This window comes from Paroedura picta, chromosome 4, assembly GCF_049243985.1.
Source record: "Paroedura picta isolate Pp20150507F chromosome 4, Ppicta_v3.0, whole genome shotgun sequence".
In the NCBI taxonomy this organism is placed as follows: domain Eukaryota; kingdom Metazoa; phylum Chordata; class Lepidosauria; order Squamata; family Gekkonidae; genus Paroedura; species Paroedura picta.
Window position 1 is genome coordinate 26,924,442 of NC_135372.1, and position 19,228 is coordinate 26,943,669.

General features: G+C 45.3%; 1 protein-coding gene across 1 annotated transcript in view; it reads right to left on the minus strand.

The window, feature by feature from the left end:
• Positions 1–3,348: 3,348 nt before the first annotated feature.
• Positions 3,349–19,228, minus strand: part of ONECUT3 (one cut homeobox 3) — an 81,953-nt gene continuing 66,073 nt past the window's right edge. Inside the window, exon 2 of the mRNA XM_077332061.1 lies at positions 3,349–12,811. Coding sequence (XP_077188176.1) covers positions 12,519–12,811 — 293 coding nt within the window. The 3' untranslated portion in view covers positions 3,349–12,518. The remainder of the gene's footprint in view (positions 12,812–19,228) is intronic.

The following is a 19,228-nucleotide window of genomic DNA, read 5'->3' on the forward strand; positions in this document are numbered from 1 at the left end:
GGAATTGTAGTCCATGGACATCTGGAGGGCCGCAGTTTGACTACCCCTGGCATAGAACATGGATGCTGTGACCAGTGCTTTGAATGAGGATCCCCATTTAGGCAAGGGGAATCTAAGCACCCATCCATACTTCCACACCCAGAGTAGATCACAGAACTGCGTCAAAGGTATTCCAGACTCCCTCGGTGGCCACCAATGACATGCACCATCTTTAGGCCCAGGTATAGCTGGTAATGCTGGCAAAAGGGGTTCAAATGTGGAATTCGCGGCCGAAGGACATAGTGACGGCCGCAGGGATAAATGGCTTTGAAAGAAGATTAGATAGCTTTATGGAAGATACGTCCATCAAAGGGCTACTGAAAGCCAGCTTGGCGTCGTGATTAAGAGTAGTGGCCCTAATCAGGAGAATCTGGTTCGATTCCCCACTCCTCCTCCACATACAGCCACTTGGGTAAACTTGGGCCAGTCACAGTTCTCTCTGAGCTCTCTCAGCCTCACTTACTTCACTCGGTTGTGGGGAGAGGAAGGGTAGGTGATCGTATGCCACTTTGAGACCCCTACGAGTAACAAAAAGCAAAACAACACCAAACAACAACAATAAAAACACCCAGCTCTTCTTCTTCTCATAGTCATAGTGACTGAGGGGAACCTCCTCATGCAGAGGCATTGATCCTTTGAATCCCATAGCCAGGAAGCCACATCAGGGAAAGACCTGGGCCTCCATACCCAATTGTTGGCCCGCAGGGATGGCCAAACTGTGGCTCTGCAGGGCCATGGACTACAATTCCCATAAGCCTTTGCCTGTGCTGGCAAGGCCTTGTGGGAATTGTAGTCTATGGACCTGCAGAGCCACAGTTTGGCCACTCCTAGAGGAACAGTTTGGTCACTGCATGAGACAGGATACTGGACCAAATGGATTACTGGTTCTTGTGTTCTTATCAGGGAAGGCCTCGGCCTCAATGCCCTGTTGCTGGCTATCCAGGGGGCTAGATAGACCACAGGTCTGATCCAGCAGGGCTCTACTTATATTCTTATGGAGACGGGAAGGCCCCACCAGAATGCCTGCATAATTTTGCGGGTCTCCCCCTTTTGTCACCTCGCAAACCCCCCAGTTTTCAACAGCTTCTACATTCATCTTGAAAAACTCCAGTAGTAACTGGCAAATCTTGTCATAATTAGGAACTAAAAATTGTTCTCCTTTTGTCCCTTTTTAGATTTGTCTATTTTTTGGTGAGCAGTTTTAATGTGACCCTTTTTGCTGTTCATGTAGAATCATAGAATCAGTTGGAAGGGACCTCATGGGTCATCGAGTCCAACCCCCTGCACTATGCAGGACTCTCACAACCCTATAGAGTAGGTTTTGTTGGCATTGGAATAGAATGCATGGGTTTTATGCACCATTAACACAATATGCCTAACTGGGCTGATCTCTGATACATATCTTGCCGGTCATTGTGATTTGCTGACCTATCAATAACGTCAGAAAAGTCATACAGTTTGTGTGGACAACCGGGTGCCAGAAACAGGAACAAGCGCAAAACTAAAGCATCACAATTTTGATTTATACTCCGGAGAAGTAAAAACCTATATGGCAGATTCCCCTGCCCTCAGGTCAAAACCACAGGGAGGAGAAAAAGAAACACATTCCCAGTTTTTTGTCAGCTTTCCTGAGAGGTGCTTGTAGAACGTTGCAGTACAGGTCTTCATGAGCAGTGATCCCCAACCTTTTTATCACTGGGGACCAGTCAACGCTTGACAATTTTACTGAGGCCCGGGGGGGGGGGGTAGTCTTTTGCCGCCTAAGCCCCTGCTCCACTGGCTTTCCCGCCGGCGCCCCTGACTTCTCGCTGCCCTCTAGGGGGTGCTGTCAGCAGCAGCTGCACAGTGCCACGCCGAGGGGTAGCCCCAGCCATGGTGGCCGCTGGAGAGCACCAAAGGTGAGCCGGCGGCAGAGTGGCAGGGCAGCCCCCGAGGCAGCAGCCAGGAAGGAGGACGAGGAGACGCCACGGAGGCATGGGGACCACTGCTCATGAGGACCCCTCAGAAGGCTCATCTTAAACCTGCCCTACAACAGGGCTGCCAGTGGGGATTCAGCTCAGGCTCAAGGTTCTGTTTTTGACCTTTAAGGCCCTCTACGGTCTGGGCCATCTCAAGGACTAGGTGCCACCCCCCAGGAGCCCAATTGCCTTTTGCATGGAGCAATGCCTGCCGTGATCCCACCCTCTTTCTGGTGAGTGCTTTGCCAGAAGAGTAAGGTACGCACTCATTGGATGAGGAGCACTGCAGTTGCTAGGTGGCAAATGATTGTGCCTTGATCCTCATGTCGTCTTGAAAGCTGAGCATCCATTTTCGTGAAGGGAAAAGGGATCTCTGCTTCAGCCCAGCCCGCCTCCATCTATCCGCTGCAGGTACCACCTGCAGCTTCCTAAACTCACCTTAAGGTGTAGCCCCACCCGATTCCAGGGATTTGATACAAGGAACGAGCTTTGACATGAAGAGCATCAACTTGCGGAACTGAATAGCAATGCTCCATCATCTGAACATCTAGAGGTCCATGCCAAACTTCCCAGTTATACTTACCAGGTTGCCTACCATGGTGGGCCATTTATGAACCCCAGTCCCCTCATCATTCTTGCTCCAATGGGAACAAAAATGAGAGGGAAATGATGCCACACAAGAGTGTGACATCACTTCCAATTGCACCCGGAAAGGAAGTCACGACGTTCGAGAAATTCCACTACGTCTCTATGGTTTTTATCATAGCAATTGGAGAAATCCTAGAGTGTCATGACGTCACTTCTGGGAACAAGAAGAAGTTATTTTGCAAGACGTACCCCTATTTCTGCTCCGGCTGGAGCAAAGAGACAGCTGGCAACCCTAATTACAATTCCTGTTACTGGGTTGTGGGATTGTGCAAAGAGAAATTCATTCATAAATCAAGTTAATAATATGGTTGAGTTGCTGTTGGGGGGAAAGTAAATTATGCACAAGTTGAGCAGAACTTATCTTTGTTTCTCTTCCACCCCTCCTTTCCCATTTCAATGTTTTATTGCATTGGAATATGACCTTCAATAATTTTTTGCATCCTGCTGTCTCCTGCCATGTGGTTGCTTCTGGGTGGCTGTTGGCTACCCTTATCAAGAAGGAAGAATCTTCTTCCTTACGGTTCTAAAACTGTATACCTGGGGAACCACCCTGCCACTTACAATTGGGAGAATTGTCTTTAGGACAAGAGCTTGGCTTGTCAATACCTCTATTTTAAACAATGGAAGAAGAAGAAGAAGAAGAAGAAGAAGAAGAAGAAGAAGAAGAAGAAGAAGAAGAAGAAGAAGAGGAGGAGGAGGAGGAGGAGGAGGAGGAGGAGGAGGAGGAGGAGGAGAAGAAGAAGAAGAAGAAGAAGAAGAAGAAGAAGAAGAAGAAGAAGAAGAAGAAGAAATCTTTGGTCTGCCTGAAAAATTGTTCTTGAAGCCAGTTTAGGAACTGCAGGGGTAAAAGCCACGAGGTGAGGTCATTGGAGAAATCAAAGGACATGTTTGATGTCCATCTCATGAGTCATCTGGGTTGGCCACCAAGGACTCAGGTTTGTCTCCAAGTCCCCAGATTCCTGGCCACCAAAGTTCCCAACTGATGTCAATCAACCTGCGGGATATATCTAAGAGAAAGCCAGCATGGTGTAGTGGTTAAGAGCAGTCGATTCTAGTCTGGTGAGTCAGGTTTGAATCCCTGTTTTTCCTCTACTTGCAGCCAGCTAGATGACCTTGGGCTACTTAGTTCTGTTAGAGCTGTTCTCAAACACCAGTTCTCTCAGAGCACTCTCAGCTTGACCTACTTCACAGGGTGTCTGTTGTGGGGAAAGGAAGGGAAGAAGATTGTAAGACGCTTTGGGATTCCTTCTGGTAGAGAAAAGTGGGGTAAAAACACAACTCTTCCTCTTCTTCTAAACCTGAGCCTTTCTGACATCATTACCCCACAAAAATCTGGCTAGACTATTGAACAAACATCATACCTGCATGAAATTATTTAGTGATCTCTTGGGGTTTTCCCACAATTCTCTGTCTTCTTGCCTGTTTCTCTTGCTTTGGGGAGTATGCGTGTTTCCATTCCACAGGTGTCTTGCTCCCCCTAGTGGCTGTTTCAACATTACACTCTTTTATGTCCTACATATCTTTTTATGCTGGACATAATGTGTTGTAATATCAAATCCACACTTGGAGGGAGCAAAACATGGGCAGAACAGAATCCTCCTCCCCGAAACAACAGAATGCACAAGAAAGCCAAATGAGAGTGCAGAAAAGTCCTTGGTTTCAAGTGACCAATGTCCTGCCCTATTGGCTTACAGTTCCTGGAGCAGCAGCTCCAGATTTGGCTTTCAAAAACATAAAATGCACTTGGAGGTCGTCAGACTGAACAGATGGCACTGACAGTATGTAAAATGTACTCAGCTGGGTCGGGAAAACCCGGAAGAAACACTGGCCATCAGATCTGGAGAGTCACTGACAATGGCCTCTTATGCACGGCGGCAGCTACTGTGTGCTGCCGCCTTCCCATTGCGCTGGGCCAGGATGCCCCACCATTCCTCATGTATGCACGGGGGCGGGGCATGCTGGGCTGAAAGCCGGGGCCAGAAGGTAACCTGGTGCGGTAGGGGCGGGGGGAGGTTTGGATGGCCCGAGGAGGGAGTGGGGGGTCCAGGCCCCCTCTGCAAGCCCAGGTGGGGGCAGGGGGTTGCCCCTGCCAGCTCTGGCGCTCCGCGGAGACTGCAGAGGCATGTGGTGTCCCTACAGGGACACCGTAGGGTCGGCTCTGGGTGGGCCGACAAGCCTGGCGCTGGCGATTACACACAGTGCCGGCCCGCCACAGCCCTGGCTTACCCAGGAAGCTGCGGAAGATCCCACGGTCGCTTACCATGGGCCTTTCGTAGCCCTGGGCCGGGAGGCGCCCGCATGCGTTATCGGTGATTTTAACCAAAGCACTCCTTCTGTCAGCATGGGCATTCTGGCCCGTGCATAAGAGGCCAATCAGAGTAAACTATCCTGGGTTAGCTGGGCCAGTGGTCTGATCCAGCTGCAGATATTCAAATTCACATTTGAATTTTCTTGGGAATTATTAATTGTTTGGCCCCTGTGACTGCATGTCTGTCCAAGGGGTGCCACAGCAAGTCCTCAATGCTGAACAAATATTTTGAGCAAGACGATTGGAATAGATTGGATGGTCAGAAGTCTCACTTGGGCATCACCTGGAGGCCTAGATTTAACCCTGAAAGGTGAAGTCCAAGGTATCCTCTTGTCTTGATAAAGACCCCCCCCCCCGGCAAAGGCTTTGGTCAGAAGCTATAGCTCTGGGACCCAGCTTAGTTCCCTACATTCTTGTACAGCTCTTGCACATTTCCTGGTCCTTAAGGTGCCAGACTTGGGCTCTTCCCAGTCCAAGATGCCTGTCTTAACTTCCACATCTGCCCTCCAATGCTGTAATGAGGAAAAACAGCCTGATATTTTCTGTTCTTTATTTGGTTCCTCGCCTTCCTCACTGCCCAGGCCTTTGAGCTGGGCTTATCCCTTTCTTTGGTTTGCTCTCTCCCATACATCTCTTCTTCTTCTGGGGTTTTCTAAGCCACCTTCTGGTAAGGAGTTTCTCGCCAGGGATCCCACTTTAGAATTGCTTCCTCTTCCTAATTATGAGTATAGCCAGGCTGATACTTTTTGAAGCAAAATCAGGTTGAATAACACTGGATTAGGCGAAGAGAATTTTAACCTTATTGGATTTTCATAGAGATCCATGAGATTTGCATGTTATATTGTGGGGAGAGGAAGGGAAAGGTGTTTGTAAGCTGCTTTGTGAAAGGGGGGGGACAGCTCTTCTTCTATTTGCAACATTTTGGATTCAAACTATTTTCTTCCTGACCCATCCCCCCCAGTAAAACCCCACCAGATTTGGGAAAAAAATTCAACTCAGCTTTAGTATATAAACATGCTCCTTCAATGATTGCTTTGTGGGCATCAGAGTCCTCAAAGGTGTTTGAATAGGATAGTCCCTCAGAGAGGCAAGGGGAAGGAATGTTGCTGTGACCAATCCAAAATGCTATTCAAATCTCTTTCTTTCCAGGGTTGAGAATTTTCAAGCCATTTTGCAAAGATCTAAAAGCAGTACAGTATGAATACCTTTAAATGTTATGTCCTGATACTAGTTTTATTTTGGTGCTAGAGCCTGGAGAATTGTCTGCAAAAATAGGGGCCATTGTCTGAGATCTTTTGGTGGGAGATCCCCTTTGTCTCAAAGGTCCCAGTTCAGGGAGACATCCCCCAATGCAGTTTATTGGGTTAATTGCATTTTTTGCAAATGATTGTCTTTCTCTCTTCTGTATAAAGACACTTGTGAATGGATGCTAAAAGCAAACAAAGAGATCTGAATAAAGCACCAATGGTCACTGGTTGGAAAGGCGGAATGGATTGGGTTGGCTTTTTCCAAAATTCTTTGTTTTTCGGTTGGTGCCCTGTGAACATCAGCAAAGAGGTCCAAGCCAACCCAACTCCTCAACAATTGCTATTGCCCCACCCAACTATTGGATAAGCATTTCCATCTTAACACCCGCTGTTGTTGGTTTTTACAACACAGTAACATACAAAGGAAAGAAGATGGCTGAACAAAAAAAAAAGTGACAAATGAACAGCTACGACCACAGGAAAAAATACTGGCCCATGCAGAGACCTCCAAGTTGAAATAAAAATCTTATCAGACAAACATGTTACCCCTGCCTTCCCACCCCACCAACCCCCAATAATTATTACATTACTTCAAGAAAGAGTATATTTTTTCATGCATAAATCAAATTTTCATTTTGTCTTTTTTTTTGGTCTTTTTTTTCCTTCTTAAATTACATTTGAACACATTAACACATAAATACTCTTGTCAGACATGACTTAGCAGAAAAAGTAACACATCCCCAGAGTAAAGGGCAATTAGTATTATTGGTGATTTTTTTTAAAAGGACATTTAAATATGAAATCTGTAAACTCCAAGGATCCTTCATTTTCTCTCTCTCTCTCTCTCTTTCTCTCTCTCTCTTTAAAAAAAAATCATGAAACTAACCAGTTTCTCCTTACCTAGCCAACATTCAATATGTCTCCCATTTGAGCACATCAATGAAATAACATGCCATCTTCTGCAAAATTATAATTTAACAGTATAAAGCTTCAAGTCGCAAATTCCAAAAACTAGCTAAGTAATAATTTTTTGTCACATAAACTATACATTAAATATTTTTGAGGTATTTCAGAGAACATTGTCAAAACTTGCCCGGTTTGTGCTGGAAAAGAAGGGTAAAGGGTGGGTTTTCCTCCTGTGTGGAGAATATCTTTGGTATCGATAAGCCTTTTGGGTACTGGGCCAGAAAAGATGCAGATGATAAGGTTTAAGGAAGAAGTTTTTTGTGGAGAGATGGGCTGAACATTTGCATTAGAGAGAGCTCGTTCCAACTGGTGACACAGGTAACATCAGATTTCAAGAGATGCTGGGGTTGGATTACTCTAAAACACCTTCAAGGAACAAATATGGCTGCTTTGTCCCAGATCCTAAGAATCACATAATTGTCTTACCTCCAGACATTTCTTATGGATCTGTTTTGTGAGCTGTGGAAAGGGGCCATACTAAAAGAAAGCAAGGAGAATACATAGAACTGTTTCACCTACATACCAGTCGTGATAGCAAATCTCAGTTTTGTCCAGAATGGTCAAACTGCTTGAATTGGCTTTATAAAACAATCATCCAACCTACTCTCCTTTGCTCATTTCTTGAAAGTGAAGTGAGGTGAAAGGAAACCCTTCTAACCTTCTGAACTTCTGTCTGTACATTCAGGGAAAAGAGATGGCTAGTGCTTTCTTGGACTTGGAAAGCTTTAGAATGCAGGAACTAGGAGATAAACATTGTATGTATGTATGTATGTATGTATGTATGTATGTATGTATGTATGTATGTATGTATGTATGTATGTATGTATGTATGTATGTTGCAAATATTGCAGGTATGCACCATTATAAAATAAATAAATAGATAAATAAATAAAAGAGTAGGGAGGCAGGGCCCAAACATCACTGTGATTCACTTCTTCCAGTCAGTGTTTGGGAAAAGGAAGGAAGGAAGGAAGGAAGGAAGGAAGGAAGGAAGGAAGGAAGGAAGGAAGGAAGGAAGGAAGGAAGGAAGGAAGGAAGGAAAACTGAAAAACACTAGCCACCCCTTTTTTGTACCTTGGATGTAAGGGTTAATCAGCTCAAGAATTCCCTGGACTCAGCTTCCTGTACACAGACTGGTGGCAAAGTGGCACACCAGGGCTCAAAATTATGAGGAGACATAAATTGTGGCAGATTTTTCTCTCTTCTGGGATGTTTGTCTCTGTGAGCCATGATGCAGAAGGAGAGCTACAGTGACAATTTGCAAGATGGTCCAGATTCAAAATGTAATGTTGAGGTCAACGTTTCCATTCTAGAATACGAACTGGGCTCCGCTATCTGACATTAGCCCGATTGGTCTGCCGTGTCAGCTATCGGGTTTTTTTGGTCCCCTCACCCCACAAGAAATGCCTTGAATGGTGTTATTTATTCCCCAAACTGCAGATGCAGACATTTCTAATAAGCAATCAACACAATGCCATTTACATCTGAAGTTCCCTCAAGCTCAAAAACAATCACTGGCATGGACTGATATCATTTTAGATAGCTGTGTTTCGCTTTTTCTAGATGGCAGTTAGGTACCCAAGTTTACTGATACTAGGACCTCTGCAATGCACAATGATAACTTAACAGCATTGAGTCAGATCATTCCTCTCTCTAAAAAAGTATGGTAAAGCGTCTCTGGGTCTCTCAAAGCAGAAAGTTTCCAATCTGCTTTTTAAGCCAGGACCTTCATGTCGGCAAAATGCTGAGTCGCAACTGATTCTTTTGAAGGAAGGACGTAGTCTCATGTGCACTACAGGATCTAAGCATCACCTCTGCTAGCACAAATACCCAAACCCATTTCTCACATGGAATTGTTCCATGCACACAGTAGGTGTACATGGGGTGACTTGCAAATGCAATGTGAAATGTATGGAGCACTAGGAGGCTCCAGAGTGGACACAGGACTGAGGCGGGAAAGGGTGCATTCTGTCCCATCACCCAAAGGCTGTGAGAGTTACTAGAATCCATCGGATTAAGAGAACTGAGGTAAGATCATGTGAGTTCATAGGACGAAAAAGCAGAAAGGAATTGGTTTTTACACCTTTGGTACAAGGCACTCATCTAACACTCTAAAGATCATGTTCTCTCTCTCTCTGTCTCTCTGTCTCTCTCTCTCTCGGGGGAACTGGAATGGTTGGAAAGAGTGAGGAGATCTGGATAAACGGGTTCTGGGTCCATGTTTGCCAAGGTAGCAAGGGAATGGGACAAGGAGTATGTGTGCATTATCCAGCGCAAACCGGGTAAGGGGAACAAAATCTTTGGTATCAGACGTGATTTTCAAATCACAAAAATCGAAAATTCAAGTGAGGTAGCCTATATTTTTGGGTTCTCACTAAAAATGTCTTTGCATGTTCAGGACCTGCCATGCGTTAGCGCTTTCTCTCCGGTGGTGTTCTTCTTGCTCGACACCAGGCCCTGGGTTGTCGTTGTTGTTGTTGCTGTGTTATTATTATTATTATTATTATTATTATTATTATTTTTGGGTGGCTTCTCAGCCCTTAAATACTTCATAAAACCAGGTTTGGGAATCCACCATCCTCCTCCTCCATCATCCGTTTGCATTGACACATCACGACAAGACAAGAAGACACGGCAGGGTGGGGTGGGGGGACACTTGAGGGGGCCGGACTAGGGGGAGGGAACATTTTGTTTGGCTTCCTCCCCTTTCCATCCTTTGGCAAAACATCCCTTGGCATTTACGACATGTTCCTCTCGCAGCTCGGTTCTCTCTTCTGAAGCTGTTTTGGTTGGTCTAGCCATCTCCTCCAGCCCTGCATCCCAAACCCTGATGACCGCACTGATAGCCAAGATTGGGACAGAATCGGTTTTCAGATAGGATATATCAGTACAATCCTGTCATATCTGTATGGTTGTTTGTTATTTTCCCTTCCTCCTTTCGGCTTCCGTAATAACATTTGGTGGTATTTTCCATTTCTGTGGTTGTTTCTCATCCCAGGAAGTGCCTAGCAGTTGCTCAACACATTGTCTTCAGCGTAAAGTGAAATCGAGAAACTTTTGAGGATGGATGGTACTCATTTACCCGCATCAATTTGGTATTGTACAATTTTGTTTAAAAAAAGGATCCCATATTACGCGGAGGGTGGCTATGGCGGACTTCTCCCACCTGTGCCTCTTCTGACCTCATTTCCTTTTGATCTTCTAAGTAAGGAGCTGCTCAGGAGATTTGATTGGTGGTGGCATTACGTGTCTGCTCAGCCATGTCATTTGTTGGTCATTGGTTTTGCCTCGCAGATTCTTTGGACTGATCCCGCAAGCCACTATTGAGAACACAGAGTAAATGCTCCTTATAGCGCTGAAGAGAAATACCATCCTATATCTGTTCTTCATTATTTAAGGCAGCCTGTTGATTGGCACACACATAAAAAAGCGGTCATCTTACATACGTTGCCAGAGATCTTTTGGAGAATTGCAGAGAATTTATTATGATGGGGAGTGAGGATGGGGGAGAGAATTTCTGTTCTTTCTCCTCCCCCATACTGTGTGTGTGCATGCGTGCGTGTGTGAGATATATACATATACATATAAATATAGTGTATATATATATAGTGTATATATATAGTGTGTATATATATACGTATATATATACATACACACACACACACACACACAAGACAAACACACACATAGATTTAAGGTCCTGCCACCCTCCCCCAGTCTTCCCAATATGGATTCTCTTGTGTTTATGATTTTGTTGGTAACAGAGACAAGTATAGGAGGCAGAAAGTGGGGTTGGTTGGGTATTTGGGGAGGAGTCAGAATTAAACCCAGCTTGGGGTTGGACTTGCTCCAAAACTAGAATAAAACCGAAGTCCTACAGAAGAAGGTCAGCTGCCAATCCAGTGTCTGGGAAAGAAATTGCAACGCCTCCTTGTCCAATGTCTTCTTTCCACTGATTTCTTTAAAGCATTTTTTAAAATACCCGATTTATGTACCTAAAATGTGCTTCGTGACCCGCTTTAATTCTCGGTGACACAGTGCAATTTAGCTTGGATTCCCCATGACTGATTCCAGAAGGGGGGTAGAGGGGAGGGGGGGGTTGGTTCCATCAAGTGTCTTCTCCCCCTCCCTCTCCACACACTTTGGCTTGGAATTTCTTTGAGAGAAACAATCAAAGAACAAGGTATTTTCTTGTGGGTGAGTCAGTTGATTTGGTACCGTGTGCACTTGGTGGTATTTATAGTGAATTTTCATGGATAGATAACAATTCTGCTAATGAACAAGAGATACATGGGATGAGTAAAGGCCCAGGTTAGATGTATGAAAGAAGGCCATGGTGATGGTCAGGTTGATGATGCTTTTGGAAATGCCCATACCTTTTCTCCATTGGTACTACAAATGTTTTGAATTCTCTCTCCCTCCAAAACAGACAAACAAAAACCCCTCCCCATGCATGTTTGGCTTGGAAATGGAAGAACATACCTGGACCACTTGAGTGCATGTTGCAGTTTAGTTTTTGTTCAGTAATAAGCACTTGCCTCAAGATTGCAAAATTTATTCCCACACAACTCAATCGGTTGCCTTTTCCCATTTTGGAAATGGATCCCAGCTTCCTGTTTGAAACAGGTCATTTAGTATATTTCAAAACCTGGAATGCAACACAGTCAAGATTCCCTCAGGTGTCAATGTAACCATTTTGGGGGAAAAACTTGACTTTAATGATTGGGAACTGGGAAACTAACGGATTTCTCTGCCTCTTGCCAAGCTGTGCTTGTTTCATGTGGAACCAGGTCTTCCTATTCTTTGTCCTCCCATCCTCACTTCTGGGTGCTGAGTTGTTTTAAGGCATACACCACCCACTGCAGATATCTGACATCTGTTATTGAACAGCAAAAGAGTTACTTCTGTTGTGACATCTTCAGTGCTTGCTCTCACAAAAGCATCTTCCATTAAATCTGCCCACCATATTCTTGAATGGTATGAGTAAGGAAGAATCCCACATACTCTAAAAAGTAAAGGAATATTCCTCCCTTCCTGCTCCTAGTCAGAAAAAAAGTGAGAAGGAACACACACTCCCTGGCCTGGAATCCACTTCCTGTTTCCCAAGGCTTGCCCATGAGGTGAAATGGACCATCCAAATCACTAGTGAGCTTGGGTCGAATTTTAGATGGACACAGATGATGGATGTTTGCAACTGATGCCCCCAGAGCATCCCAAGCATCCGACAGTGGATGGTTATGAGGTGTTGCGTGGCCTGGGTACAGTTTCATGTATGTGTGTGTGGAGAAGGAAATGGGCACTTTGTTTTGTGGAGTCAAAGAGATGGGGTGTGTGTGTGTGTGAAGTGAGACCTCATGCTTTGGAAAAAGTGCTTGTGGATGAAGAAGAAACTCCAGGGTTGGTTCCTGGCTCTTCTTGCCAGCGATTCATACACCTTCGGCGAGCATTCATGAAGAAATTGCTGACTGTATTCAGCTCCAGGCCCAGCTGTTGGGAGATGGTCATCTGCATTTCTTTGGAGGGCCTCTTGTTCTCCTTGAAGATGGCGATCAGGGTGCGGCGCTGGAGGTCCGTGAAGACCAGACGCTGCTTCTTGGGCTGCAGGTTCCTGTCTTTCTGCTGCTCCTGTTCTTTACGTTTGCACGCTATATATTTGGGGGGAGAAAAAAAAACAACAGAAAGAATGCCGCCATTAAATCAATGCAGACTGGGGCTATTTTCAACTTTTCCAAAGCTCCCACAAAACAGATATACGGTGGCATTCCCTAGGTAACAGAACTTCCCCCCCGGCTGGCATATTGTTATTTCTGTGGCCCTTCCTTTGGGAGTCTGTAAATTATACATTTAAAAATGACCAAACAAATCAGGAATCCCTGATTTCTGTCCCTTGATACAAATTTGTACATGTTTGCTTATAATCTTTTGGGCCTTCTGCTTTCCTTGTGGAATTGTGGGAGGCTCTCAAGTCCCACCCTCTGACTATTACAAATCTTAGCAAATCCCACTTTCCCATTCATAAGGACTGGAATCATGGTGTGTTGATTCCATCAGGATGTAGACTTCTGTGCTCAGTCACACAGTTAAGCATCAGGACCAAGGCTTTTTGCTCATCACAGCTCTGGTAGATGATGCATATCGTATGATAGCATCATGTATTTCTAGCTGGCTGCATGAGTCACGATTAAGGGTATTTCCAATATTTTTCTCCTGTAAATCTCTTCCTGGACATTGGAGTTTCATACTATTTAGTCCTATTTCCTCTATTGCTTTGGAGGGTTTTATATCCAAATTTTGCCATGCTGCACACATCTTTCCTCACTCTGCACTAGCAACGCGATTGTGTGCATTGATCAACCAGTGCCATAAAGCAATTTTGATGCGTGCATATAGAAGAAGAAGAATTGGTTTTTATATCCCGCTTTCCACTACCCAAAGGAGTCTCAAAGCGGCTTATAATTGTCTTCCCATTGTCTCCCCATTACAGACACCCTGTGAGGTAGGTAAGGCTGAGAGAGCTCTGACTGAACTGCCCTAGGAGAACAGCTGTAACAGGATTGTGACTAACCCACGGTCACTCAGCTGGCTGCATGTGGAGGAGTGGTGAATCAACCAGGGTCCCCAGATTAGAATCTGCCACTCTTAACTACTAGACGAGGCTGTGTCAAAATTCCTTGCACACTCACTTTTGCAAATGCATGCATGTTAATATCTTCTAAAATGCCACACAAAAACAGACCTAACAGGACCATTAGACCAGTCACATCCAGGTCATTTTAGTACATGCTTCATGCATGTGCAGAAGTGCATTGTATGTCAATTGTCAAACGAAAGGAATCATATGTATGATTGTATCACAGCTGCTTTCTTGGCAATGGTTCATCAATGTACATTGTTCATTTAAAAACACTGCTGGGAGGGGGGAATACAACTTCATTATAAGCCATGGCACAAGTTCAAATTCCAAAATTAACTTGAGGCATTCTTCTAATTAAACAGGAAACAGAGAGGACTGGAATACATGGAGGAAGGATAAAGAAATAGAACAGGAGAAATCCACTCATCTTGAATTACTATTCAGTTTTGTAATTATGAGATTTTTGGCGAATGGAGCATTTGGTTTACTTCCCAGATCTAGGACATTCAGTAGGGCCTGGACAATAGGGTTGTTGTTTCTTTCCTCAGAGAGCTGGAGGCAAACAGAACGAGAGTTGCAGCTCAAGATTCACAATTTTGTCAGTACTGAACAGGTTCAGCAGGTTTTTTGCATTGTCTCAAAAACCTGCCGCACCTGTTAGACCAGATGGATAAAACAAACAAAAAAAGATGCTTAACATCATTAGAAGCAATCTACATTCAATACTCTTCAGACCCGTACTGTCTCCAGCTTTCTTCACAGGCGTATGAAATATTTGTTTCATATTGAGATGCGTCGTGCCTCCATTCCTCAATCAAACCCACAGCAGATTAATGAAAAACCTACCCTATGACCATCAGATGCTTGCAAAGGAAACAAACAAAAATAAACCGTTTTTTGCATACAAACAGACACTTTGAAAATAAATTAAGACAGATTTTGCAAATTAGAACTTGGATCATAGCATTGGCTACAGTCAAAAAGGTTTCATTTCACCCTCTCCCACCCACCCCCATCTTCCCATCACCCCCCCCCCTGCACAAATTGATCCGTCCATTGATCTACTAATGCATTGATGTCACAAATGGGGGGGGGGGGAGAGACAGAGAAGACCCTCCCCCCAAACCAGAGCATGGCACATTTTGCGGCCACCTTGTGCACATGGGACAGATGCTTGCTTTGGGCATTCTTCGGAGAAGGGGCTTACCATGGGATGTGATGGATGCCCGCAGGCCTTCCCCCTGCCCATTCCAGAAGTTTTAATTGTCGGATGTGATTTGCTGTGGCCGTCTGCAGGATACAGGGCTCAGAAGCGGTGGCATTTAAGCCAGGGCCTGCCCACGCGTTAGACTCACCACAGTGGTTCCCCAGGGTGCCAGAGGCGAAGGGGTGGCAAAACCAGCCCTGTCACTGCCCAAACTGCCCACTTGCCTGGGGAATCTTGTTATGGTATGGCTGATCGCAAAACTAGGAAACACCCCTCTCCCCTCCCCAGCAGGCAGCCCCCGGCAAGCTGTCCAAGGGAGAGGATGGGACAGGCCTTCTTCCGTCTTCTGTCTTATTCTCCACCATTAGGGGGCAATACTGAGACAGAAGCAGAATCCTTTTCAGAGTAGATTTTTTAATCTCTCGATCTGGCCTGATGGAAGGCGTGGCACTGCAGCTGACCTGGCCTCCGTGAGGGCGGCATGAGCGAGGACAGCTTCCCCACAGTGCAGGGGGAGGATTTCGTGGGTAGAGATCCCATAGTGTGGGGACTGGAAGGGAGGTGGCTGCTCGCCCTCATGGGTGGGAGAGAAGGAACAGTGGTATTTTCAGCACAGTGTGGGGGGCAGTGAAGTTGTTCTCCTAGGGTGCCCAAAATCCTCGAGCCAGCTTGGAGGAGAGCCACTCTTGCCTTGCCCACTGCGGATAGCCTCCGAACCAGTTGGTGTCTGCTTCTCCTCTCGAAAGCATGCCCCTTCTCTTTCTGTTATGACCGTCACATGACCTAATGGCCATTGTCACAGACACAAAGCACTTCCCAGCAGTCTAGCTCAGGGGTAGTCAAACTGCGACCCTCCAGATGTCCATGGACTACAATTCCCATGAGCCCCTGCCAGCGAATGCTGGCAGGGGCTCATGGGAATTGTAGTCCATGGACATCTGGAGGGCCGCAGTTTGACTACCCCTAACTAGTCAGTGTGCTAACAGCAACCTCTACTAGGGTGGCCAGCCTCTGGTGTCTCAATAAAGAAGCTCGGCATGTTCAGCAAAAGCAATTTATTAAAAAGAAACAAACTAAACTCATGATATTCTTGGATAAGACTGATTGGCAATAGACATTCAGATCAATATATTTTCCATCAGCTCCACTGGGTCAGCTTATGTTCTGCCCTTCGTTATATAAGGTATCCTCCCCACCCCTTTCCCAGGCATAGTTGTGACACCCTGGTGCGAATTCCAACCTCCATATGCCATGTCTGCAAGAACATTGAATTACGGATAACACCAACACTTCCTCTTCTCCCAAGCACATATTGCTCACGCCTTGAATAAATCTTTGTTGGTCTTAAAGGTGCTACTGGACTCTGATTTTATTGCACTATCAACATAGGGTTAACCCATACGCTACACAGAGATCCAAGTGACACCATAAACACATCAAAGCAAACCCACAACCACCAAATGCTCATTTCATCCCCTCCTTCTGAGAGCACAGAGACACAAATGATGCATATAGTAACACCATGGCAGGTTGCAGATACCAACCGGACATCAGGTGGACCCCCAGAGACCTTCCAACCTTCTTCTGGATGTTTAGCTTGGACTAAGGCTGTTCACAGAGGAATCCAAAGTCTGGGCTTCTCCATACACTCATTATCCAAATCAGCTCATGATCAAGCTGCATCATTAGTTAAGCAGCGGATACGAGACAATCGTCGTCAACTGGACTTGAGTAAAGCTCCAACTTTTTTGGCCCCGGTTAAAACAGGATATGTTCTGGCCCCTGCCACTCATCTGTATCAGCTGGTAATAAGTAAACCAAGAAGGGCATTTACCCTTGCAAGATGCTCCAACTTGCCTTCAGTTCTTGTTGAGGGCCGCTATAAGAACATTCCCCTCACACTGAGACAATGTTTTTATGGGAGTGGCAAAATTGATACAAGAGAGCATATATTGTTCCACTGCCCTGCTTATGTAGACATTCGTAGCAACTTGATTGAACTTCTCCTTAAAAGGTTGCCAGAACATCATGATGTAGATCAAGCCAAGAAGCTGCTAAGTGATGAGTCCTCCCAGGTGACAACTCAGCTGGCTACGTTTTGTGCCGCCGCCATAAAAATCCGATGCTCTAAAGTAGCATAGTTTTAAGTTCTATTTTATGATCTGTTTTAAATTTTATTATATTAAGTAACCATATTCTTTTGGTCTTTTATGTATTCACATAACTTGGTCCGAATGACTGTAATAAAGTTTGACTGACTGATTAGTTGCACCCTGACCTTCCAAGGCCTGCTTCGGAGGGTGGGTTCTGTGGCATACCACCCAACTGAGTTCCTTCCCCTTCAAAAACTCCACCCTCCCCAGGAACCTGCCCCCAAATCTCTGGAAATTTCTCCAACCACCATAGGCAATCTTTGGCCTCTTCTAGAGAGACCCATTCAGCCATTATGGACCGTATTACTGCAAGGGCATATATGTGAGAAGCTATTCTTAAAAATCAGGAGCTCCAAGCTCAGGGGCAAAGATTATTGTCAGCAGTGAGGCTTTTGGAATATATCTAGTCAGTGGCACATCCTCTTCATCAGTGGTTCTCAACCTAGAAGTTGGGACCCCTTTGGGGATTCGAATGACCCTTTCACAGGGGTCGTGGCAGGGCAAGCAGCTTGACTGGGGGGGGCACCATCCACACAACAGCCTTGCGGGGTAGATCGAGATAGAGCGTTCGTCTGTCTGGAGCAGCGGAAAAGAGCAAGATCGGCATGGTGGGACCAGAGGCAGAACTGAACCCCGGGGGGAAACAATTTATATACTATCACAAACAATGGATCTTCGTGCCATTGGTCAGTTTCGGTTTAATTTCTGTGAAAGAACCCTTGCATAATTTTATGGTTGGGAGTCACCACCACATGAGGAACTGTATTAAAGGGTTGCGACATTAGGAAGGTTGAGAACCTCTGCCCTACATCAAGAAGATGCTGGTATCCCTGCCTGAAATCCCATCCAGGTAACGAAACCCTCTGAGTACTGGTTGTTTTGATCATGATTATTAAACTAGTAGTGAAACCCATTTAAAAAATGGGCTGGGAGCCCTGTGGAGCTCGCTTAGTTGACCTTCCCTGCCCCCCCCCCAGGGACCAGTCACTTAAAGAGGACAAAATTAGAAAGGGGTTTGTGAATGGTCTCAATAAAACAGTCGTAAACGCCTGCCCCACACTCCTGAATTGGGGGGGGGGGCTGGGGGTAGGGAGGACCCCAGCAATGGGAAGTTCAGGAATGGCATCGAAGAAATGCCCATTTTCTGTTTCATTTGCTTCTCTGTTTCTTTCCTTGTGGGTTTTGTCAATTTGCTTGTAACGGGTACACCCACTGCACAATTTCCTGGTGTGATTTATGCATCCTGGAGATGTTGATTTATGTGCATAAGAGAAGGCCTTTTTTTTTTTTAATAATGGCTAAGCAACCGGTGGAATAATGCATCTGTTTACAACCGAAAATTAGTGCACAACAAATGATACAGAAAGGGAAAGGTGGGCTTGATTCACGCAAGGCAGACCCAGGTTTTCAGGGTCAGAAAGAGTTGAGGGCAGTAAGTCAAAAGGAAGTCAGGGTCATCTTAACAGCATTAAAAGACCCCTGGCAAAGCAGGGTTTGGGGGCTGTACCTACACAACCACATGAAGGAATAAAAAAATGTAACCTATCGATAAAATTAAACTTAGATCTATTGGTACCTCCAATAAGATCGTTATTTAAACATTTAAAAACATTTAAAAACATGGACAATATAGATCTTTATCCTTCTATAGATCACGACACTGCGAGGCAAGGCCCTGCCTTATTTTTGTCCATCATTTGCATACCTTGTATCCACAGCTTGTCTATTCACATATCACAGCCTATCAAATGCATGCATAGATTATCATGGGACTCCTATGCTTGTGGGGCTCCCAGGCAACAGCCCAGCACGACCATGCAATAAGAAAGCCCTGGTTGCAATGCCAGAAGGTGATCGAACAAACCCTATACAGATGCTGGGCTGAAATCCTAAATCTTTTGAATTTCTCCCAAGCAAGGTTCTGTTTGCTCCTTGTAATAGCCCCCCATCTACTTGTTACCCATGTCAACAGATGCAGATCCTGAGCTTTGCACTGTTTGATGCCCAATTTGCAAGCATGACTTGGCCTTGCGCAGCATCAAAGAACCGCAAATTTGCACACTCGGAC